This window comes from Rattus norvegicus, chromosome 15 (genome assembly GCF_021556685.1).
Source record: "Rattus norvegicus strain SHRSP/BbbUtx chromosome 15, alternate assembly SHRSP_T2T, whole genome shotgun sequence".
In the NCBI taxonomy this organism is placed as follows: Eukaryota; Metazoa; Chordata; class Mammalia; order Rodentia; family Muridae; genus Rattus; species Rattus norvegicus.
In genome coordinates, this window is record NC_141548.1 from 43,421,438 (window position 1) to 43,446,935 (window position 25,498).

A 25,498-nucleotide genomic window follows, 5' to 3' on the forward strand; every position below is an offset into this window, starting at 1 on the left:
CTACACCTATGGCTCAGGGAAAGTGGGCAGAGGACCAGGCAGTGTCTTCTAGACACGACCGGGATAGGACACTCACATGATCTCAACAAATGACTGTATAAACAGATCTGCACAATGACCCACCAGCTGACATGCCAACACGGATGGGCATTTCCTAAGGCCCTGAACCTAGACCATGAGCTCCAGCCAATCAATGGTGCTGAGACAGGGAGAATCAGTGTTCTCCAGGGATGAGCTCTCTGACAGACTATCCAATTCCCAGTGGTCAAACCTAAACACCTATAACCCTTGTGCTTTCCACGTGAGACAGGAAGACTATCAAAAGGTTGACGCTGATCTGAGTTATAATGAGACATGTCTAGGAAAAGACCACATACATACACATACATACGTATACACATACACACACATATATATACACACATATATGTACATATTAGGCAAGAGCAAAATAGTATTTTGCCACATCATTTAAAATGTAAAAACGAAAAACAAGAGTAAAAAATCGGAACCATGGAATGCACGAGTGGCTGCTTGCTAATTTTATCTCCCTGTCAGCTGTTTGAGGCTCGATGCCTCAGATTCCTCACGGTAATACAGAGAGAGTTATAGCATCTACCTTCCAAACACAGATGAGCGGCTTGGGGTTGCAAACTGTTTGGGACAGTGGTTGGAGGTAACAGTTAAGAGATGTGCAAGTCGGGGCTGGAGAAATGGCTCAGCGGTTAAGAGCACTGACTGCTCTTCCAGAGGTCCTGAGTTCAAGTCCCAGCAACCACATGGTGGCTCACAACCATCTGTAATGGGATCTGATGCCCTCTTCTGGTGTATCTGAAGACAGCTATGGTGTACTCATAAAAGAATAAATAAATTTAAAAAAAAAGACTTTAAAAAAAAAAAAAAAAGAGATGTGCAAGTCAGCACTTCTCCTGTGACTTGGCACATACGCAGCACTCGAAGGCACAGTGCAAATATTTGGCAAAAGCTTTCCTAGTCATGAAAAAAAATAGCCCAAACTACACGCCACACTCTGGACCACAGCACTCTGTCAGGACCAAGTCAAGGCTTTACCTCATAGCCCGTGTAAGACTGGGTTGAGTACTCAAAATCTGAGTCAGGTCCTCCAGGGCAGTATCTGGACAACGACAGAACGGGAAGGGCAGATGAAAGCTCAGTCCAACAGGAAACCCTGCTATAATTCAAACCGCAGTTGACCTCGCAGGGTTGTTCACCAACAAGCAAACAAGACAGCTCAGTGAGGGAAGGTGACAACACTCATGTCCAGGACACTGCAGTCACATCTTTTTCAGGCCTGACATGGGAGCCCAGCTGTCCGGCCTGGGTGACTCGATGCTTCCCCAGGACTAGGCTTTCCCCAGGAAAGTTTCCTCCCATTCAATCCTCCTGCCTCCGACACACATTTGCACCCATGAACTCTTTCTTCCCAATTCCTCAGTTAGAGAAACCCAATGGCTATTTATAGGAACAACTTTAAAGTTTTAGATATCTTTCTGGTCTGAATTAATTTTGAATTTAATGCTGGAATTGAAGGAGATTTAATTTACTGCGGTATCAGGTGTCTACCGTCCCAAGATGTCCCAATCCTATAAGTATTTCAGACCCACAGCACTATCCGTTCAGTTTCAACAAGCTGGACAAGCCGGAATGCCCCACCAGAGGCTGAGCTCTGTATCTTTCAGTCAAAGTTTTAACTATCATTAGCCTGTACTGACCAAGGCATCCGGGAATCCACTTACTAGTCTAAGTGAAACACACATATGCTGACTTATCAAAACCATACTTACACACATATATTCCCTGTAAAACTGATGTGTGGACATCTGTGGGGTTTGCACATCACAGCCACAACAGCAATCTACAAAAGAAAGATTAGTTTAAAAGCTATCATTGAAAAATTAATCAATATTTTAGGGTGGTTACCCCTAAGAGGAAGAAGAGGAAAGCAATTGGAGTGGGACATATGGATACTGAAGGGCACATAAAGGTACATAAAGGTTTTCAAGGTACTGAAGGGGCAGGCTGATGCCATCTGAGATGAAACCTGAGTATCTATCTCCCTCAAGACACAGATGAAGCCACTTCATGAAGCCGTACTTTTTTTTACTGCTAATAAAGTGTTTCTGTGAAGTGCATGAGTTTTGTACTCAGTTCTACAGCAAGTATGAAATAAGGAACTATTACTACTGACCCTGCACCCAGGGGCTTGAGCACCCTACCTCCAAGCTACAAGCCCAGCCGTGGGAATTAACTTTTAAGGTCATCATAATTTTTATTCTCTAAATATTTTGCTAAAATAGCCTATAAAGATCACTTTATATGACATCATAAATAAACCTAATCATTCTTACTTAAATTCTACAGACACCCTAGATTTCAACATCTACAGCAGGAAGCTGGAAGTCAGGGCCAGACTGATTCAGAGTTTATGTGTAAACTCTAGAGAACTGACAGTCCAGGCAGGGTGGGGAAGGTGCCTGCTTGACAACAGGGCTGGCAGCAGAGATATCAAAGCTGCAAGATAGTGACATGGGAGGTAGGTGGCCAGACAGAGCCACACTAAGCCTAACATAAGCTGGGTTTCTTATGGACAGAGAGGAAGTTGTAGACAGAGGGCATGTAGACAGAGAAAACCAGATGAAGCCAGGGCTGAAGAAACTGGGCTCCTGTTTTCCAAATAGTTGCCAACAGATACATCACAAACCAGATGGAAATGTGTTCATGTAACTACACACGTGTGTAGAGAACCAAAGAAATATAACAAATACAGAAGCATTGTTAAACCAAACTGAAAAACAATGGACACCTTTCAGTGTGAAGGTAAAGAAATGAAGGAAAGTGTGGTTTGAGGAGCTGTGGCACCCGGTGAGCAGTGACTCTGAACTGAGACATTATTGCAATAGCAGGTAGTGACTAGATGACACCAGGTGCACATGTTAGATTCCTATTTTTGCTTTTTAAGGTTTTATGTGGTGAAAATACCTGTTAACAATGTATGTGTATCAGGCTTAGCGCACAATGTGTGTAAAAGTTGTGAGGTTCAACTGTCCACAAGGATCAGAATCCAGCGGGTCAGGCCCCTGGGAGAGCCAGCCAAGCTCTAGAAATGTTACATCCTGATCCAGAGAGCAGAGCAAATATGCTATATCACACCAGGAACACAGATTTCAGTTCTGGAACCCCTTTCCCAAAGGATCCTGATCCCGCCCATTTCCCCTGGTCTCTCACTCAGTCTTTGGTTCTCAGAGCCTCAACCCCAATTCATTCCCCTCAATGCATCAGAGAGCTCAGAACAAGAGTGTACAACATGGCCTCTATGCTTCTAAACTACTGAGCATGCCGTATCTAGAATAACTTTCTGAAAGTCTATTCTGCTCATACCACCACTCTGCAGGCACCTGAAATAGCTCCCTGCTGTTTGGCTTCTCTGCCAGCTGCACATGGTTGTTTATAAGCTGATCCCTAGTTTTTTCAAATGAACTCAGCATGCAGGAAGCTGAGACAGTGCGAGTTCAAGGCCAGTGGGGCCTACACAATGAGTCTGTCTCAAAAGAATCATTAGCCAAATGAACTGTTGCCAGTCTGTTGCACTTTCTGTCTGCACAAGCTGTGCCCTTCCTGCCCTTCCTCCCCCAACCCCCCTTCCTAGTCTTTTCTTGCTCCCAGCACCCTCTGAGCCAGATCCTCCCTGATCATGAGCCACTCACAGGTCAGGAAAGCTTTCTGATGGCTCTTTACTTCTTCCTTTTGCTGAGGGCGCCAGTCTCTGAACACCCACAGTGCTCCTTATCAGGAGATTTGCTCCCCCATCAGCACATATAAAACTACCCTGCATCCATCGTTGTATGTCTTTCAGAAGTGCCAACTGGAAGCTCCACATAAGACAGTCAATGGACTTGTCATATTGTAAGTGACCAGGCCTCGATCTATAAAGACTGTACGAAACCATGTATCCCTTTAAGTATCTAGCTGGTGCACCTCTCAGCTTCGTAGGCACACCTCCGTCACTCAAGCACACAGCATGACTGTAGGACTTTAGGAGTCCGAGTCCTCCGCCACTGTCTCACTACCTGTATCAACATCTCACCAGTTCAATCACTCACCCCACTGGCAGTCCTGATGGGCTTTGCCTTTAGCTTGGGAATCAAGATCTTTCGATAGTGAGGAGGGACTGCAGCAATGATATCCACCAGGCGAGGCTGGGACGACAGGCCATACTTGGAAGCTGTTTTGGTTTTCAGCCTGAAAGCAAAGCATTTAGCACTATCATTATTATCTCCCGCCCCTCTACCCCTTCGCCAGGTGACAAGAGAGGCCTAACAATCTGTGAATACTAGGAAATAAAGGACTAAATCTGCTAGTAAGCATCTTGCTGTTCTTAACCCTAAACACCAGGAAGTAAACCAGGGCTGTGGGGCCAGGATGATGGCACAGTGAGGGTCTCATTCCAAACTGCAACTGAGCTTCCATCCTAAAGAACTGCTCTGCCCTTACCCCTCTCAGCCTCGTTACTGACATTTGGGACTGTGCGGAAGGCTGACTAGACATTGCCACCTGTCTCCTGGGAAGGAATAACCCTGATTGAGAACTACTTTCTTACAGAAAATTCTATACAAAAGCCACAACAATCAATCAAAAACCAGGATACAAATAGTAGAATCCACTTAACAAAACATCATGTTGCCTCCCAATTTTAACACTATCTGTAGCCCCAAGAGTACTACTTGAATAATGACTTTAATTCCTAAACCCCACTCCCATTTCTACCTTCTGTACAGATAGAATCCTCCTATCTCCACCCCTGAATGCTGAGATTACAGGTATGCGCCACCATGCCCAGATTATTCCTTTAATTTTCTCTAAGATTTGAACAGCTTTCTTTCTCTATGCCCACTAGCCAAATCCTACTGATCAGTGTCTAATAATTAGCCCACCCAGAAGTATCTGTGAGTTGCTCACATTGTTCTCAACAAATGCTAACTGAATAGCCAGCACGCACAGGCTATTCAGCACCCATGCATGTAGCATGTCAGGTGTTAGTAGTCCTTTCATGCCCTGTGTCATGGCTATGGCGCCCCCCTTTCCCCAAATACACACATGTAAGCAATGCTTCCAGAATGCAGAAAGGACTTCTGTGAACACATGCTAGGGAAATTATTAGGGAAGGCAGATGCAGAAGAGCACTTAGTCTCAGACATACAGTCCAGTCACAGCGATGACACTGTAAGACACTGTAGGAAAAGCTATACAATACTCTCACAGCCAAAAGAACAATTGCTGACACACTCACTCCTTTACAAATGTTTTACAAAAGGGAAGGTTGGGTAGAGGCATCTTAAGAAACAGAACTTGGTCTATAAGAGGTCATGACTATGTAGACTACATGACACAGTGAGGAGATATTCTCTTTCTCTCTGTCTCTCTGTCTCTCTGTCTCTCTCTCCCTCCCTGAACATATATAAAGAGCAAATACAGTTAAGAAATAAGGAACAGATGAGTGACCACTCACACAGGCTGTAACAGACTAGTGTGACCATGAACGTGTGGAAGAGGTCCTGCAGTAGAGACGGCTCTGATTAGAATAAGGGCACCAGAGTGCTCCTGGCAGAGAGGTGCTTCCAAGGGGACAGGAGAACCCTCACTCTGCCATGTCTACACTCCCTGGAGACTTACTTAGCCTCTCTACTTCTCAGACCACCCATGTGTTAGGAGAGACCACCAGTACCTACCCATTACTGTTTCTTGTTAAATATGTGGGCAGGTGCCACTGTAGCAGTGTAAATAGAGATCAGAGGACACCTTTGAGAGTTGGTTTTCTCCATCCACTACACTTTTACCCACTTGACCATCTTGTCAGACCCTTGTGCTGAATAGTTTTATGTCAATTTGACACAAACTAGAGTCCTGTGGGAGGAGGGAACCCCAGCTGAGAAACTGCCTCCATACTCTGGGTCTATAGGCAAGCCTATAGGGCATTTTCTTAATTAATGGTTGATGTGGAAGGGCCCAGCTCATTGTGAGCTGGGTCACACCTAGGCTGATGGTCCTGGGTTCTAGAAGAAAGCAGGAAGAGCAAAACATGGGGAGCAAGCTAGTAAGCCACACCTCTCCAAGACAACAACTCCCGCCTCCAGGTTCCTGCTTTATGCTTCTGCCCTGGCTTCCTTCAGTGATGGGAGTGTAACCTGAGAATTGCAAGACAAAGTAAACCCTTTCCTCAATAAGCTGTCATGGCATTTCATCATAGCTACAGAAACCCAAAGTAAGAGAAGCTGGTACCAGAATCATGGAGTATTTCTGTGACCGATCTGTCCATGTTGCTTTGGGGAGGACTGTGGAAAGGCTTTGGAACTTTGGCCAAGAAAAGCCATTGAGCCAACGGGATGTTCTGTGAAAGCTTAAAAGGTCAGAGTGTTGAAAGCGGTGCAGATGAAGGAGACCTGGCTTGTGAAATTTCAGGGGAAGCAAAGACCCTACCAGGCCCATTTGTATGATAAATCTGTGGTGTCTGATCAGCTAGAGAAATAGCTGTGATTAGAAAGAGGCCAACATTACTGAGGTGAAATCTTCTGGGGATAATTTCCTCAGATTACCATATGCAAGCTGTCTTTTGAGGTGGTCAAGGTTGTACCTTGTGCTGGCAGCCAAACCTAGTCATCTGTCTCGAAAGAAGAACTGGTTTTGAAGCCATGGAGGCATCATGGAGAGCAACTGAGGCTTGGCACTGTAAGAGGCTGTCTTAGTTAGGGTTTTACTGCTGTGAACAGACACCATGACCAAGGCAAGTCTAATAAAGGACATCATTCAGTTGGGGCTGGCTTACAGGTCCAGAGGTTCAGTCCATTATTATCAAGTTGGGAACCAGGCAGCATCCAGGCAGGTATGATACAGGAGCTGAGAGTTCTATATCTTCATCTGAAGGCTACTAGCAGAATACTGGCTTCCAGGCAGCTAGGGTGAGGGTCCTAAAGCCCATGCCCACAGTGACACACCTACTCCAACAAGGCCACACTTTCAAATAGTGCCACTCCCCGGGCCAAGCATATTCAAACCATGACAGAGGTCAAGAGAGGCCATTGGAGAAGGTGCACCAAGAATAGCAATGGAAATCCCATGATTGAAGGGGTCGTGCAGAGAAGATGAAGCTTCGCCATGAAGAGAGCCCAGGCGAGGCTACTGGTGAAAGTCCAGCCTAGCTCCAACATTTTGGAGATGCCAATGACTGCAAAAAACACCAGCAGCTGTGGAGTGGGGCCAGTAAGAACCTAGACCTGTGTGTACTGGAGAGGGCAGAGCTGGAAAAGAGGCCCAAGCATCTTGGAGGAGCTCAGATAATTGTGAGTAAATCCCAAACATTGGACATTTTTTTTTTTTTTTTTTGGAGCTGGGGACCGAACCCAGGACCTTGCGCTTCCTAGGCAAGCGTTCTACCACTGAGCTAAATCCCCAACGACATTGGACATTGGACATTTAATTATTTAAACTGTAGGAGTTTGGTTTTGCTTTGTTCAGACTGTGACTGTGCTCTGGTTCTTCCTTCTTGAAATAAGAAAGCATTTAACTCAATTTTCATTTTTACAGAAGCCCACAGTTGAGAGACTGTGAACTCTTAAAAGGAATTTTGGAGTTTTAAGAGACTGGATATTTTAAAGAGACTGTACTCTAATTAACCTGTTTGAATTATAAAGACTACAGGACTTTAAAGTTATTTGTTTTATATTGTGATGTTAATATTAATGTGCCCTGTTGAGAATAAATGAGAAAAAAAAAAAGGTTCTAACTGAAAAGTGTTGTGTTTGTGTGTACAGTTGACAAGGGGTCAGTTGTGCAGGCTAGTTTTATGTCAATTAGACACAAACTGTAAGTATTGGAGCAGAGGAAGACCTCAAGAGAGAAAACGCCTCCATGAGATAAGGCGGTAAACAAGCCTGTAGGGCATTTTCTTAATGGCCCACGTCCTGTGTGGTGCCATCCCTGGGCTGGTGACCCTAGGACATCCTGTGTGGTGCCATCCCTGGGCTGGTGACCCTAGGTTCTGTCAGAAGGTAGGCTGAGCAAGCCACATGGAGCATGCAGTGCTCTTCCATTGCCTCCGCATCAGCTCCTGCCTCTAGGTTCCTTCCCTGTTTGGGTTCCTGCTCTGACTTCTGTCTATGACAGACTGTTACCTGGAAGTCTAAACAGAAATAAACCCTTTCCTCCCCAAGTTGCTTTAGTGTTTCATCAGAGTAGTAACCCTAACTAGGACACTTTCGTTCAGTTTCTGAAAAGATTAACTCATCTGTTTCCTGCAGTGCACTCTTTTTTTTTTTTTTTTTTTTTGGTCTTTTTTTCGGAGCTGGGGACCGAACCCAGAGCCTTGTGCTTCCTAGGCAAGTGCTCTACCACTGAGCTAAATCCCCAACCCCCTGCAGTGCACTCTTGACAGAGCCTGAGATACTGAAAGTGCTAATTAAGGCCGGAGGCAATTAGAGTTAGCATAATTGTACTAACATGAAGTATCGGACAGGACAAGGCAGAAAACTACAATTCTTAACCACTACACAGAAAACAGTTCACAGAACAGCTCTACTGCCAGGCACAGTGGGGCATGGCAGAAATTCCAGTACGTGGGAGGCTTAGGAATGTCTTCAGTTGGAGGCCAGCTTGGGATACAAAATGAAACCATATCAGACAGACAGACAGACAAGCCCTTACTTAAGAACACAACTGCAAGATTGCCCTTTTATAGATCCACTTACTTATTTAGATCGACGTCCTTGCCTTGTTCATGAGCTTCAACCAGCTGCTTGATCACGTCTCCTATAGTCAGCATCATCAGCTCAGCCGGGCTGAGATCCCCTGCAAAGATACACTTCAACATCAGAAGTCTCACCACTCAGCTCTTTAAACATTTGTGTGTGTGTGTGTGTGTGTGTGTGTGTGTGTGTGTGTGCACGCGCGTGCATTTGCACATACATAAGTGTGGTCTGACCTATCTAAGGATCTAGCTGCATTTCTAAGATACCATATGTTGACTTGCATGACCCTGTCTTGGCAGTCCCCTTTCATGGTCAGACACAGGAGATGCTGCTGTGATTGCCACACCATCCTACTGTTGATCACAAATGACTCACCCAAGCATGGGCACCCATCCGACCAGAAAAATCTCAGCTCTTTTCATCAAGGGTCAGGGGAACCCATCTTTTACCAGCTGACAACAGTGGTGTGCTGTGTTAGCTTGGGTGATGGCAACACACATGCCTCCTGCCTGCTGGTGTGAAAACATAGTCATCATAGAAGTGTGGATAAGGCCATGGGAGTCACAGGGACCTTTCATTTAGTCCCATTTGAAACTCGCAATGTGGGGTTGGGAATTTAGCTCAGTGGTAGAGAGCTTGCCTAGGAAGCGCAAGGCCCTGGGTTCGGTCCCCAGCTCCGAAAAAAAAGAACAAAAAAAAAAACCAAACAAACAAACAAAAAAAAAAACTCGCAATGTCACTGTAGAGTTGGTACTGCCGTCCTATTTTATACATGTAGAACTGGATCAAAGCAAGGTCAGATGTCATCATAAACGGCAGAGTTAGCTCTCAAATCCAGGTCTTTTCACCATATTGTACACTGTGTACTCCACTGACTTCATGAGGCAAAGCTATTTCATACCAAACAATGAGAGAGACGTCCATGGACAATCAAGAGACTAAATGCTACCCCAGCATTCTCAGTTCTACAAAGGTGCCTCAAAGGCCATGAACAGAGGTGAACTTGGGGTATGGGGTGAGCACAAAAGATGAGTCAGCACCCTGTCTACTTGCATATTCATAAATCCCCATATGTGTGTGTGTGTGTGTGTGTGTGTGCTAAAACCACTGTAACTCTGCTTTCATCTTTCTACATAAAAGACTTCTGCATAAGACTTCATTTAGAGAGTAAGAGGCTTAGCTGACAAAAGTAAAGATTTGAAATATTACTTGAGTTATACAGGAGCAAACTAGTAAGAAGTGTTTAATAGAGGAGATAGAATAAACATCATTAAAGATAGGGCAGGGTGTGAACAAGGGAACAACAGGACGGAACAAGGCTAGGCATGAGAACTACTTATTCTGGTGAAAGGAGATCTGTCTAACTAACCACAGGCTGCCTGAACAGAGTTCAGTGAGAAGATAGCACACTGACCACTAGGTAAAGGCATTAACAGTAACAGTAGAATTATACATTCTCAACTCTGCAACTTAAAATGCCAAAGTAGGATTTTTTAAAAAAAAAAAAAAAAAAAGAAAGATTTTCAATATAACAAATGTGTCAGAAAATTAAAAAAAGATACAATCAATTTAGATGCTAAATGAAAGCCAGATCTACACACAAAAAGACTTCGGTTCAAATCCCTGCCTCCATGTTCAAAGCTAGGCGTAGCCACCACATTCGTGCCCATGAAGTGGGGGCCATGGAGGACACAGCATGGGATTATGATGCGATTGCTGGGGCTTGCTGATTGCCAGCCTAAGAGGGAACACGTTATAGTAAGGTAAGATCAAACTAATCTAGTGCATGTTGTGCTTGATGTGACAAGAACATAGAGCATGTCTACAAAGGCAATTCCAGTTAGGGCCAAGAGTAGTGACCAACCACACTGAATTTTCATTTGATGCTTCCAGGCATCACAGGCACACCACGACCAGTCAGTTACACACACTAAGTATAAACTTAAGGCTGGAAAAGTTAACCAAGCCTCAGCCTTTCCAAGCGTGAAATGACAACATGTCTTCAAAATGACCAGCAAAGGCTCAATACCCAGCTGTTATTCTGACAACCAACAGCATTTTTTTTTTTTTTTTGGGAGGAAAGGGTTTATTCAGCTTACACTTCCACATTGCTGTTCATCACCAAAGGAAGTCAGGACTGGAACTCAAGCAGGTCAGGAAGCAGGAGCTGATGCAGAGGCCATTAAGGGATGTTACTTACTGGCTTGCTCAGCTTGCTCTCCTATAGTACCCAGGACTACCAGCCCAGGGATGGCACCACCCACAATGGGCTGGGTCCTCCCCCTTTGATCACTAGTTGAGAAAAAGCCTTACAGCTGGGTCTCATAGAGGCATTTTCTGAAGAGAGGCTCCTTTTTCTGCGACAACTACAGCTTGTGTCAAGTTGACACACAAAACCAGCCAGTACAGTAGCCCCATCCACAATGGGCTGGGCCCTCCCACATTGATCATTAATTAAGAAAATACCCTACAGGCTGGTCTACAGCCTGATCTTATGCCAGCATTTTCTTAATTTAGGTTCCCTCCTCTCAAATGACTTTAGCTTGTGTCAAGTTGACATAAACTATTCAGCACGAGAGTCAAAGGGCAGGTCTTTATATATAACATACAGAATTTGAGATTTCCTGGTACAATCTGGTCTAAGGAGGGTAGAAGTGAGAGAATGGAGGGAGCCAGCTACTTATCACAAGGCTGGGGCACCATGTATGTGGGGAATCTGGCCAGGGAAATATCCAATGGTGCAGTGGTATAGATGACCGTTGGAAAAGGCGGTATGCGATTTAATAATTGTGTTTTCTGCCGGCACTCCTGACTATGGAGACAGAAGATCAAGGTTATTCTCAAATGAGTTCAAAGCCAGCCTGGGCCTCATGAGACCATGTGTCAAAAGGAGGGAAGACGGTTTAACCAACAGCATTATTATCAGATCAACTGCTCAAGGACAGTACTGAATTAAGAAAGGAATCTATTGCAAATACCATTTTTCCAAAAAACCGACTTCATTCTGTTGAAAAAGAGAAAAAGAAAAAAAAAAACCTGTACAGAATTGCTCCAGGCTACTCCGGAGGTAAAATAAATGGGAGTAAGTTCACGTAAAGCTGTTGCACAAACTGCACTCCTACTTTAAGATTTAAAAACAACCTAAATAAACACGTCCAATAAGTTACTACAAATTAAGCTGCAACTCACCACCTTATCTCCTCTGAGACCCCTCTTGGAATAATGCTACCATTTACCCATCTACACAAAAGACACCAAGTAGTCTCTTCCAAAGGGGAAGAGAGAAAGGGGCTGTTTTACAAAGCACATAGATAAAGAAGGGAGGCCTCCCGACCCCAGGTCGTGCGGGCCCGGACCAGGCATCAGATTTCCGTGGAAAAGTAAAGCTTCAACCTGTGATCTCAGAGCATCCACCGCCTCCCTTGTGCCCTTGTCCCGCGTTTTTTGCACCTTTCCTCTTTTGCTTCATCTCTGCGCTGGCGTAGTAGGGTGGCACCTCGTTATCGAGGTTCAGACGGCGGAGAAACTTGGCAGCCGTAAAGCACGCCGCGACTGTCGTGAAAACACAGCACTGTACCGTAAAGCTCTCCCCAGAAGGCGGAGCTTGGAGCCCCGCCCTGTTTAGGTGGCGGCTCTCAGCTCTCCTAGACTGGGAAGGGGATGCGCACTGTGATTTTGTGGGACCATGGAGAATTCTTGGGGACCAGAAAGCTGGCTCTGGCTAGTAGCGACAGGACAGTTTATCTAAAGAAGCTGCTCTGAGAAGCTGGGATGAGAGTGGAATGTAACCAGAGTTCCTTAAGCAAAAGCCTAGACTTTGACAACTTCTGCAAGAAAGGCTGGGCCACTTGTCACTAGTATAGCCAACCATGTTGAGATGAAGGAGACCAGATTCCCCTCCCCCTCCCCCTGCTACCTGAGGTGTTGATATACACTTTTTTTTTTTTTTTTTTAAGTTATGGGAGAATTGAGGGTAGGAGACAAGACGTCTGTTTAAACAGTCATGGGTTAAGGTATGGTCTGGTTGATCATTGTCTCAGTTCTGTTTCTCAAGGTGGTCAAAGACTTTATCGCTGCTATCCCTTCAGGAGATCCATCTGGCTTCCTAAAAGGTGATGGGTCATTCAATGCTCCAAGGTGCAGCCCTGACTAATAATAGTCCTTATATGGGCAGAAGCTTGGCCTTTGAGACTTTGTTTCCTCTGAACTCAAGGTTGACTGCAGGTTTAGTATGATTCATCTTTTTTGTACCTTCAGCCAAAATAAAGGAGACAAAGATACAAAATGAAGACAGATACCAGACCTTTATCTTGCATTTAGTTACTTGTCTAAGTGCCTATTTCAAGAATCTTGGAAGTGAGTAGTTCTTGTGTGAGCACTTGGGAGCTCAGGTACACATTGAGGAGACTGGATAGAAGTCCCACATACTATGAACATTAAACCTTCAATGTGATAAAGCTAAGCTCTGATTTGCCTTAAAGACAACAAACAAGAAGCAAGTATCAGCTCTATCTTTCTGGCTTTGCAGCCCAGAGTTTCCCTGGATTGCAGATTTTTCTTGATGGCAATCATGAAAACACTAGGTAAGATGCCTTTGTAATGTAATTTTGTAAAATTTTTCAACACCTGGAAATGGGACTTGGAATAACTTTTTCTTGAAACCCTTTCATAATCTCCTTTGCCCATAGACCAAAGATTAACAATCCTTGGTATAAATAAAGGATGGAAAATGTGATTTTCAAGTGTCTATTACTACCCAGTAGAATTGAGGTAGCTCTGACTTGGGTGTCACCATACACTGACACTGTCCTGGTCAAGACTGAGATTTTACAGTGTACCAAATTATCTTAATACCACCCTCCTGTCAACAAAACTAAGTTAACTTCCCTGGAAATATTTTTGGATAAGGGTCCCCACTCTAGAATTTTCTATCATCATTATTATTTCAGTCCCATACATATCTCTGTCTCACTTCAAGATATTGGTCTTCTTGACCCTGTCTCTTTCTAGTGATTCCTGAATTCCCTAGTCTTTAGATATCATCTTTCTGCTCTCAGATTTATAGTTCAACTCTAACCTCTTCTCTATTTCACATCTTGGTAGATTTTGATGACTTATATGTATCTCAAAATTAGCACATAAAACAGAAATCCTCTATGACTCTGTGCTGGCTAGTCTTATGTCAACTTGACACACAGACTAGAGTTATCTGAAAGGAGGGAACCTCAATTGAGAAAAGCGTTCATAAACTCCGGGTGTAAGGCATTTTCCTATGTAGTGATTGAAGTTGGAGGGCCCAGCCCATTGTGGGAGGTGACTTCTGGGGGTGATAGTAGTTCTGGGTTCTATAGGAAAGTAGGCCAAGCAAACCAGGGTCTTCTACATTAGTTCTTGACTCCAGGTTCTGGCTCTGTTTGTGTTCCTGTCCTGGCTTCCTTCAGTGATAAACTATGATGTAGAAGTATAAGCCCAATAAACCCTTTCCTCTCCAAGTTTCTTTTGGTCATGGTGTTTTGTCTCAAAGACAGAAAAAAAAATACAGCAAAAGCAGACAACAAAGTCATCAAAGTTTGGGAACCACTGAGGAGGGCAAGAGATTGTTGCATCTCAAATCAGGATAGAAAGCCATAGAAGTGATAAGACTTATTCAGATTCTGAAAATGTTTTTGATGATTTCAACACATCTTCCACTCATTGGGGGGAGGGGTAATGGCAAAAACAAAAGGGACATCCACACCCAGTATGAGATCTCAGCTTTAGGATCAAGGAAGGGGGATAATGTAGTTGTTGTTATCGAATATTAAGTGTTTCAGAGGCTTTGGATCTGATGTATTTGAGAAGCCTGGTGTGTGGCAAACCATGAGAGGTATGCTTGAGGGTCCCAGATGAGAGCTTTAGGTGTATATTGGAGTTTTAAATTGTGAAACAGGGTAAAATAAGTGACGGAAGTCCAAGCCTCAGGATATCCCATTATTGACAGATCAGAGACAATACTAGTAACTAAGAAGAGTGGCCAGACATCTAGGGAGGTGGAAGGAAAACCAGCAAGAGTGGGAGATCTAGAAGCCAAGGGAACAATGTCAAGAAGCAGAGAGTTATCAACTGGGTCGTATAGTGCTGATTAGTCAAGGAAAATGAAGATGGAATTGATCAGAAGCATTGGGAGACCCAGATGAGAACAGTTTTGGGGGAAGGAGAGGGTCCCAGCTCCACTGAAGCAGGTTTATGTAATAGCCAATCTTAGTTATCAACTTGACACAGTGGGAAGAGGGAACTTCAACTGAAGCATTGCCTCTATCATACTGGCCTGTGGGGCATTTTCTCGATTGCTAATTGATGGAGTGGGGCCTAGGTCACTTGCATAGTTGCATCTCCGAGCAGATGGATCTCGGCTGTCTAAGAAAGATGGCTGAAAAGGAACCGAGGAGCAAGCCAGCAAACGGTGTCCCTTCACACTGTCTGCTTTACTTCCTGCTCGAACTCCCACCCTGACTTTTCTCAAGTCTGGACTGAGATCTAGAAGTGCAAGCCAAACAAACCCTTTCCTCCTGAATTTGCTCTCTGGTTAGGATATTTATTACAGCACCCGAACACAAACTAGGAGAGTTTATAAAAGATACGTAGGAGAGGGTTGGATGAGTTCAGATAATTTTGAGATTGGTCATAAGGAAGTACAGATAAATGGTGCAGTAGCTGGTAAAGAATGTGCGGACAAGTGGGTGATGCAAAATGGCTGTGGCTTTGCATGTGGATCCAGTGGGGGATCAGGGAGTGGAGGTTCCGGTGTGGGGAGAGGGTATGGGAGGGTTGATGGATTAAGAGGAGGAAGTGTTCTGCTTAATTATATGGTTGGAGAGACTCATGGGGTCTGATGCAGACGAGAAGACATGTTATCTTTTGATGGACACTTGGACGGCTCATCTACGAACATGCTGGAATGCAGAGTGGTGATGGAGTAGAGAATGATGGTGCTGTATGCAAATGTTCTCACTGGCATTGATGCTTTCATTGAGTTCCATGGGAATCCAGCCTGGCAGAGTGACCAGACTTTCTAACCAACCTGGCATTAGTGTCCATGACAGTTTCAGGTGCTAAGGACCTCCATAAGGAACCCAGGTATCTTTAACAGCTCCCCAGCCTATTTTAAAGTGATTTAATAGCACTTCTGAATATAGTTAGCCATTGAGGCTTGAAAGTCACCAGGAGAGGGCAGGCTAAGCTTGTGCTGTATGACTGTATGTGGTGATCTTGTGCTATTCATGTTGGGTTTCTCTGTTTTGACATTTATATTGGCAAAAGTATAAAAAGAAAATGCAAAACACATAAGGGGGGAGAGTAAGTCTCTGAAATTCATATGATATTTCAGTATCTCGCTTATGGAGGGAGGACCTGTTCTGTTAAAAGGTCAGAGCACGGTTTCCTCTTTTACCGAGACCCGTCAACATGGGCCGCGTTCGCACCAAGACCGTGAAGAAGTCGGCCCGAGTCATCATCGAGAAGTACTACACGTGCCTGGGTAATGACTTCCACACCAACAAGTGCGTGTGCGAGGAGATCGCCATCATCCCCAGCAAAAACCTTCGGAACAAGATAGCCGGCTATGTCATACATCTGATGAAGCAGATTCAGAGAGGTCCTGTGAGAGGCATCTCCATCAAGTTGCAGGAAGAAGAGAGGGAGAGGAGAGATAACTATGTTCCTGAGGTCTCAGCCCTAGATCAGGAGATCATTGAGGTAGATCCCAGCACCAAGGAAGTGCTGAAGCTTCTGGACTTTGGCAGTCTCTCCAACCTCCAGGTCACTCAGCCTACGGTTGGGATGAATTTCAAAACACCACATGGAGCTGTTTAATCCATTATGCCATATTTTCAATAAACCTGAAAACAAGAAAAAAAAAAAGGTCAGAGCAGTTTTTGAGATACTGTAAATGTTTATCTTTAATTCTGCCCACCTTTTGATTTTGTTACTTCCTGACCCACTTTCTGACCACACACGCACCTGGAGTCCCCGAGAATTGTGCTGGTAATAATCAAATTGACATCCGCAGGTAACAGTCCGCAGCTGGATGGTGAGAGAATTCAGTTTCCCCTGTACTCAGTCTGATCAATGGGGTGGCCAAGCTTTGCAAGGAAGAGGTTATATTTTCTACTCTCTGATACTGGGTGGCGCTCTAAAAATTTTGTTTGTTTGTTTGTCTTTAAATATGGATTTTGTGAGTTTAACACCAGGCTCAGCTGCATACTGAAACCCTGTCTTAAAGGAAAACAAAATACATTTTTAAAAATCAATAAATAAATGAACGAATGAATAAATCAGGCTGGAGAGATGATTCAGTGGTTAGGAGCACCAGCCATTCTTCCAGAGGTTCAATTCTCAGCAACCATATGGTGGTGGCTCACAACCATCTGTCATGAGTTCAGATACCCTCTTCTGGCATGTAGGTATACAGGTGTACATGCAGATAGAGCACACATATACATTAAATAAATAATTTAAATTTTTAAAAAATATATGAAGTTTAACTTCTCAAAAGAGTTATTTGAACCTGGCTTTCTACTTTTTTTTCCTGTATCAAAATCCAAGTATTTGGGGGTAACATTGAGTTTATGTCAAATTGGTTTATATTGACCGTTCCAAGTCCTCCACCTCCCTCACACACATGTGGGTATCTGGGAACCAGCCCTTTGTTTCACCTGCTCCACATCCATCTGCATAGCAGTCTTCCTCAGAGGAAATGCATCAGCTGTGGCAGGATGCTGAAGACTGGGAAGGAAAAATGGCCCAGTCCCACCCGACTGTGGGAAGACAGCAGGGAGGAGTGCACAATCCCCAGTTCATGTGTGATTGAAGTTTAAATGAAAACGAAACGTAGAGCATCTGCATACTGGGGGGTAAATCACCTACTGTGGTTAGTTTCACTTCCGGTGTGTTTATAAGCGCGGCTTTGTGAATGTGACCACCAAGGGCCCTATCTAGTCCTTGATGTCTGCACCGGCTGTGTAGACCTGGCTCTATTCACTCCTGGAACTGAAGCAAAAACTGGGAATTTGGGGGAGCCTTTTGCTTTTCAAGTTCTGTTCAGCAACATTTGGTAAGTTGTTTCTCTTATGTATTTTGTGCTATGGTTTGCGGAATTTTTTTTATTAATAGAGGCTTAAAATGAATAGTTTTAGGTTTATAGAAAACTTGAGAAAATAGTTCCTGTAACCTGCACTCAGTTCCCTTGGTTCTACTGGAGTGGCACGTTGTTAGTTGTGAACGAGTCAATGTTGCTGCACCAGTGCTGAGTAATGTCTGTATCTTGGTGAATGGTGGCTCCGAGTGTGTATTCGGGTTCATGATCTACTGTAAGGTCCTATCCAGGATACCGTATTACACTTGGATGTTCCATCTCCACAGGTTCTTCTTGGCTGTCACCTGAGGCCTTCTGCTTTTGATGGTATTGACAATTTGGAAGGGTGTAGGATTCTTTGTCGCTATTGGCATTTGGTGGTATTTTTCTCATTCTTAGATTAGAATTAGGGGTTGGGGGAAGAAGACCACAGCGCTGAAATCATTCTTGACATACCTCAGGGAGAATTAACAGCATCTCCTTGAGCTGGTACTGTTGGTGCTGACCTGGATCTCCTGGCTGTGGTGGTACTGGGCAAGCTATTCTTTTCCCGCTGGCTTCCATATTGTATTCCTCAGGAAGAGGCTGGTACACAAAAAGTGCCCAAAGAGTGGGAACTGTGCTTCTGGGCATGAGGATGGGATAGCCACATAAAATACTGGAATCCTCTATGGGAGACTCATCTCTTCTTTCTGGGCTGACTTTTGAAGAGTGAGTTACAGGTTTCTTGCTTTCCACCTTGTTAAGGCAGGGTGTGTTGTTTCTTTGCTGTTTTGCTCAGCACACTTCAGGCAGCTGACTCTCCTGTCTCTGCCTCCTGCCTCTCTAAGAAAGCCAGGAGAGATGTCCTCCTGCCTCCTGCTCACAGTTCACAGCCTTCAAGAATTTGAAGGCTTGGCTTGAGAGTAGATATAGAATAATTGCTCTTGACCTTGCTGTCAAGTGACAATTACTTCACTGTGTGACTGTGGACCAAGTCCCTTGCCCTCTCTGTGCTTCAGTCCATGTCTGTAAAATAAGGACCCTGACGTTCCTTCTTCAATTTAACTCTCCACAGCTGTTCTCTTGGAGGGGTGATGAGTTCGTTTCACCTTCCTTACTGTCCGTTAATGAGGTCATAAGCAAAGACAATCGAAAGAAAGGTTAAAAAAAGACAAGAATAACTGTCAGAAGTCAGTTACTTAACAGGAAGTTGGCACTGGGCACCCATCCCAAGTCTAGCATAACCTGCAGAGCATCATATAAAGATGCTATTCTTAGGCTCAGGGCATGCAAATGTAAATAAGCCCTGAAAGCAAAACTAGAGGGTTGGCCATGCAGCTGAAATGCGAGTGAAATGACCTGAGTGTGAAGAAGCTGGTCTGTGCAGCATAAGTTTGGGTTGGTTCTTCCTCCCACCATCCTCCACCATTATGACCTCGCTTTGCAGGGAAGCAGATTCCGGCATGGGCTGTGGAAGGTTATTTTCTCTTTAAGACCATGAACTTGGCCCAGGAAACTGTTTCAGCTACGCTGCTCCGCCCCTTGGGAGCCCTAGTCACAGGTAAGCTGCTGGTGGCATTTCAAAATGAGATGCTTTTCAGCATCTGTTACACCAGGGAACATACCTTTGGCTTACAGATGGGAAGCCCAACGCCCAGAGTGGCAAGGTGACTTGTGGAAAGTCCCACAGCTCTGCAGCTCCATGGTTGGTAGCAGAATGAGAAGCAAAATGGCCTTTGCCACTAAGGCGCTCAGTTCCATCCTGACCGTCTTTCCCCTTAGAGGTTTCGGTTGGCTTTCTTTATGGAGGATTCCTGTCTACTTTCTAGTGTCTTAGTTTGCCAACCAAGTTGCCCCTTCCTCACAGTTTTTGAACTTGGCATAAAGAAACTGAAACCTGAATTCCTATAACTCCATTTCAAGTAATTCCCATTTATTTCCACGTGTCAGTTAAAGGTCACAAGTTCCTTGTGTACTGGTACCGTGGCTGATGTTTTGGTGAGAGGCTCACGATTTGGTGTCTGCATTGATGCGGCTAAACTCAGTCTAACCCTGCATGATATGTGCCAACAGATTTTTCTGGCCATCATGTGCTGTTGATGTAGTAAATGAAGTCAGTTGAACTTGCTGCTGACCCCGAAAGAAGCCCAAACCACTGCTGGTATCCAGACTCCAGCGAGCATGCTTACTTCTTCCCTAAACTGTGTGTACTTTTAAAAATGGGCTTTTATCCATGTCCCTCTGAAGCCAAAGGACCTTAGCCTCAAGATGAATCTCAGGACATGAGAGACAATGGTGCTTTTGCTCAATGGTCAATTTGTTCTTTGGATTTTGTTTGGACTCATTATTCCTTCTGCCTTGGTATTTGAATTCTAGAGCACAGATTGTCCTGGTATAACAGTAGGACCATATATTTTCTTTGGTCTCCAGTGTCCACAGTGGGGACATGATGGCTACATTCTGGGTGATGGCTCACCAAGCCACTATGCTATAGAATGTAGCAAAGTTCTCTGCGACTTCCTCATTTTATTCCCGAAGTCACTGACAGGCCTTACTGTAGAGTGGCCATATGTGGTTTAGTGTTTGGAATGGTGATCTTTAAACTATTGATTGATTGATTGATTGGTATTTTGCCTGCACATATTCCTGTGTACTGCACGCGCGTGCGTGCGTGCGTGCGTGCGTGTGTGTGTGTGTGTGTGTGTGTGTGTGTGTGTGTGTGACTGTTATGCACAAAGGCCAGAAGAGAGCATTGGATCCCATGGGACCAGAGTTATGGATAGTTGGGAACCACTATGTGGGTGCTGAAAATTGACCCTGGATCCTCTGCAAGAACACCCAGGGCTCTTAACTGCTGAGCCATCTCTCAGGCCCCAAGTATTTCAAGTCAGAAGTCCCCATGCCTCTCATGAAATGTGACTTCGAGCATTTCCCCTTCCAGCATTTTTGCTAAGCATTCAAATAAGAACCTAGAATCTTGGCATTTGTAGATGCCTTAAGGTTTATCCAGTCCATTACCAGGTAGTCATACATACAGGTGCCATTTCCCAGATTTCTCTAGTATCAGAAAACCTTGAAGAACTCATGGTTCAACAAGGAGGAGAAAATAAACCATGGTTAATGAGCTGGGTACAGTGCTACATACATACCTATAATCCCAGCACTCCAGAGTTTGAGGCAAGAGTCATGAGTTGGAGGCCAATCTGGGCAGAAGATGCATAGAGAGAAATAGGAGAGAGAGAAAAGAAAGGTCACCATGACTGGACCATTTACAGAACAGTAGGTGCCTGTGAAGGGAATGATTGACTAGCAATTCAGGAAGTAAAAATTCTGAAAACAAAATCTTGAATAAAGGCTTGGAGTTTACAAGGAAGAAAAGGGGCAGGCCTTCCCAATGTGCCAGGTTCATGGAAACTCACCAGAACTCCCTTCCGTGGAGAACCATGGAGAATGTGGTGGCCTGAGAGCGAACTGCAGGAGACGGACTAGACAGGCAAAGTGCTTCTGACCTTGCACACAGTCAGCATCCCACCACATTCACCCAGTATGTACCACGCACAAAAGTCATTTAGTCAGGTCAGATCTACAAGTTGAACTAAGAATAGATCGTTTCAACCGATGAGCTGTGGTTTTAACTTGGGGGTCATATGTAAATAAGGCACAGCCTGCCTTATTCAGTAAATCTGTCTCACTAGGCCTCTGAGACTAGTGCAGGTTGACACATCAGGAAGGTTTTGCATATTTCAGAAGGGCTGGTGGCTCTGTTTTTGAAGTGCACAGATGAGTGCTCCCCCACAGAAATAATGGCTATGGACAGTACCCAGGACTCTGGATAACCCTTTTGTGTTCCCCATACTACTGTCTATGTGGGTAGAGGAAGAGGCTCCAGGGTAGTGTGTATCCATCTGCTCTGTGTAGTGTCTTCTAGTCCAAGCCTCCATAGCATCCTGGACCTTCTTCATATGCATGCCCTGCCTTGTACAAGTGACCTGGACACAGACCAGCTTTTACACTTCCTTTGGAAGCTTACATACTACTGTCCCCGTTGCAGATGCTCCATGCCTCAGGGCTGCAGACAGCCAACCCCCCCCCCCCCAAGGTGCCTTCCCACTGAAGTGTGTTGAGGAAGGCCCATGGACTTAATGGCTGCTCCTTCCATGCTCGGCATTCAGCAACAAAACCCCGAGAAATGGCATGTAGACGTCCCAGCTTCCAGACGACACTTGCTGGGAATAAATGTCATTGGCACAGGTTCAAGTTCACCTGACGAGGGCACTGATCTTGCCCACAACAACCCACGTGTAGAACTTGACCTCCACAGCATTGGTCACCAGAGACTTATTCTCATTTCAGAATGAGTTAAAGATCTCGGGCAGTATCAGAGTAAACCTCCCTAGATACATGTGTGTGGAGACCCGATGGTCACGTATTGACCTTTGTCACATGTAACGTGGTGCATGAGGTAACATTGTGCAGGTTTATTGTGTGAGACTGCTCCCTGATCTTTGGAACAGCCACAAAACACCAAGCATTATTTATGTATTCTCACTTTAGGAGGTTTGTATTTTTGTTTTTTTAATGAGATACTGGATCCTGCTGTGTAGCCCAGGCTGGCCTTGAACTTGTGGTTCTCTTGCTTTAGTCTTAAGTAGTGGAATTGATACTCCTCCTGGTTGCTTTTTGTACTTTAAACATACATATTCATGCTTCCTCTTTGTTTTCTCAGGCTAGTTTTCCTAAGGTGGAAAAGAAGCAGCTCAGGCAGCCAGAAATGGAAGAAACGGAGGCTTTAGAGGGTGCGATACCACACTCAGGTAACACCCTGGAAATGACCTTAAGTGGGACCTGGCTACTGTTGTCTGATCAAAGGCTGAGACTCCTTTCACAGCTGTCATTCCTGGCTCTTTTAGTTGGATGCTGTTTTCTAACAACAAGTTAGTAAGAAATGGATTCAAGCTTTAAAAACAGCAAAGTAGTCTATTCGTAATGAAGTGACCTGTTCAACTATCAGTTATGTATGGGAGGATTCCAACCTTAAAAATAAAGTTTCTAGAACATGGGTTTGGACTCTATCAAATCCAAGGTGAGGCCCTTGGAATAGTAGCAGGTAGCTTTTCTTAGAAGGGAAGAGACAGGCCTAAGAAGAGTCTCGTTGAAGGATGAGTCCCTTTGGAGTCAGTGCAGGAAAAGCTCCTCCCTCAGTGGCCTAATGCAAGGTCTCTTGGGCCACAGCAAGAGCCTTTTTGGGGAAGCCTCAAGGAAGTAGTTCCCAGGTACAGGAATAGGGGTGCACCAAATCACCTTTTTTTCCGGAACTGGTGAGGGAAGTATTCCTATCACTATAGAAACAATTCCCTTAGGGGAAATGAAATCAACACTTCTGGGAATATACGGGTAGCATCCATCACCTGAAGCCTTGCCTGCATATACAGAAAACAGCTACAACTTCCAGGTCCCCTTGGGCTGAGCTCAGAACTAAGGAGGGGACCTTTTGCTTTAGCAATGGTCCAAATGGACCATAGAGCTACATCTGTTGAGGATCAGTTTTCAAAAGTGACACCTCCTGCTTCTATCCATCCCTCCTGATAAGTTCAGGCCAGTTCATTCATCCTGGCTACAGTTTAATAATACCCATTCATGGTGTAAATCCAAGATGGAATATTTTATCCTTTCCAGGTGGGTTTTCATTTTGGGGACCGAGAAAAGAATGGCCAACCTGTTATTTTATCTAAATTCTTACCCCAAGCTCGTACTCACATCAGATTGATTGATGAATAACACAAAGTTGAAGTGAGAGCTCTGGGTAGATGGTCTCCTTCCCTTTTTTGTATATATAACCAAGAGACTGTGTGAGCAAGCGCACACAAGAGTCTCAAAGTAACAAAAGTCTCAAGAGTTACAAAGTAGACATCCATGTATACTATTGCAGGTGGCTGTGTATGCATCCTGGCATGTCGAGCTGCTTCCTGGAGCAAGGTCTTCAGCGTTTGGCATACAGCAGTTCCAGGTCTTCCAGTAGCATACTCTTCTTCTCTGCCTCTTCCTCTCTGGTTGGAGCCACAGAGCCAGCAAACACTTGGTGTTTAGTTCTAATTCAGTCCTGAAGTTGAGCCAGGATGGATTCCTCTAGTTGAGATCAATCATTTCTTGAGGCGGAAAGATAGAGCGGATGAGACTTTCCATCTGTGAGAGCAGAAGCATGAGGTGTCAGCCTTCAAGCTTTGGCATGTGTGTGGCTCTGCACTGGAATCTTCTATGGTGTATGAGCTGGCTCCAGAAGGCAGCCAAATCTGTGTTAGAAGAAGCAAGACTGAAGAGGTGGTGGGAGTAGTGTGTGTGTGTGTGTGTGTGTGTGTGTGTGTGTGTGTGTGTGTGTGTGCAAGACCCACATCTAGAGCCCAGTAATGTAGTCTGGGGCTTCTGCATAGGCTGCTACCCTGGGTCCCCACTGAAATGCCTCATTAATCCATTAAAGAATATAACCTTCTTAGGCTACCCACACTAAGCTTTGGGGCTTTATACCCTCTTTACATGAGCTCAGAGTGGCACCTCCTGGGATCAGCTGGTCCAGTTCACTCCAAGGCTTTTCCCCGGTAAACAACAAATAAGCACTGGGTTAGGGTAATATCCAGCACTTCTGCCCCAGAAACCAACCCATTACCTCCTGCTAGCTGGGCAGCACCAATAAGGTGTATCTTATAAATCTAAAGCACAGCTTTCCCTAAGTATACGGCTTCTACCAGCCTTTTATCTCTTAAGTCGTCACACAAGCAAACGACTACTGCAGATTCAAACATCTACTGCTCCTGATTTCCATTTTTTCCCCGCTTAAGGAAGTAACTGCTAATGTCTGTTGGTGAAGACGTATGGGGCAGGGGTGGTGTCCACAATTTAATCTCCAAAAAAAGCATTCTGTCTATCTGTCTGTCTGCCCGTCCATCCATCCGTCCGTCCATCCATCCATCCATCTACCTATCTATATCCCAACCGCAGGCAGTTTCCCCTCCCTCTTCTCCTCCCAGTCTCCCCCTAACCCCAACTCCATCCACTCCTCCTCTGTTCCTCCATAGAAAAGGGCAGGCCTCCCATGGCTATCAGCCAGCCAAGGCATATCAACTTGCAGTAAGTGAAAGATCCCCGGAGCGGGGAGACCCTCACTCTAGTCTTGGGATGATGCAACCCCCGCAAGAACTCATGTAATTTACACGAGGTTTATTGATAGGAACCAGTGCACTGGGGTTGAGACTCGTATCCCATGCAGGGGCAGAGGAGTTCGACCATGAGTGGCTGGGAGAAGAGGTATTTAAAGGAAGAAACCACAACTCAAGTGGGTAGGAAGGGAGTCATTGGAAAGTGTCGAGAATACCAGTGAAAAATCACAAGGAGGAGCTTCCTGTTTCTCAAGATTGTTTAACTTTATGGTCCATCAGTTCCTGGGAGAAGCTTCCTGCTTCTCAAGATTGTTCTCTAAGATTTTAATTTAACTTTATGGTCAGCTAGTTCCTGGGAGAGAGTTGCGGAACGGCAGATGTAATTACCCATTCTATGGTCCTAGGAGAAGCTTCCTGGAACATACAATTCCAGGGCCTAACCGTTTTGTTTGTTTGTTTGTTTGTTTGTTTGTTTGTTTTTTCTTCTACTCTGA

At 44.8% G+C, this 25,498-nt stretch overlaps 2 protein-coding genes and 1 pseudogene across 5 annotated transcripts in view; 2 read left to right on the forward strand and 1 right to left on the reverse strand.

Annotated features, from left to right (window-relative positions):
- Positions 1-12,313, reverse strand: part of Elp3 (elongator acetyltransferase complex subunit 3) — a 61,969-nt gene extending 49,656 nt beyond the window's left edge. Inside the window, 5 exon segments of one of the 3 annotated variants that reach the window (NM_001427748.1) lie at positions 1,072-1,135; positions 1,806-1,876; positions 4,122-4,260; positions 8,760-8,859; positions 12,153-12,313. In NM_001427748.1, the coding sequence (NP_001414677.1) occupies positions 1,072-1,135; positions 1,806-1,876; positions 4,122-4,260; positions 8,760-8,859; positions 12,153-12,228 (450 nt within the window). In that variant the 5' untranslated portion in view covers positions 12,229-12,313. 3 annotated transcript variants of the gene reach the window in all.
- Rps17-ps14 (ribosomal protein S17, pseudogene 14) lies at positions 16,176-16,646 on the forward strand (annotated as a pseudogene).
- Positions 17,732-25,498, forward strand: part of Nuggc (nuclear GTPase, germinal center associated) — a 45,122-nt gene continuing 37,355 nt past the window's right edge. Inside the window, exons 1-3 of one of the 2 annotated variants that reach the window (XM_087585282.1) lie at positions 17,732-17,850; positions 19,301-19,414; positions 22,580-22,667. In XM_087585282.1, the coding sequence (XP_087441408.1) occupies positions 22,625-22,667 (43 nt within the window). In that variant the 5' untranslated portion in view covers positions 17,732-17,850; positions 19,301-19,414; positions 22,580-22,624. 2 annotated transcript variants of the gene reach the window in all.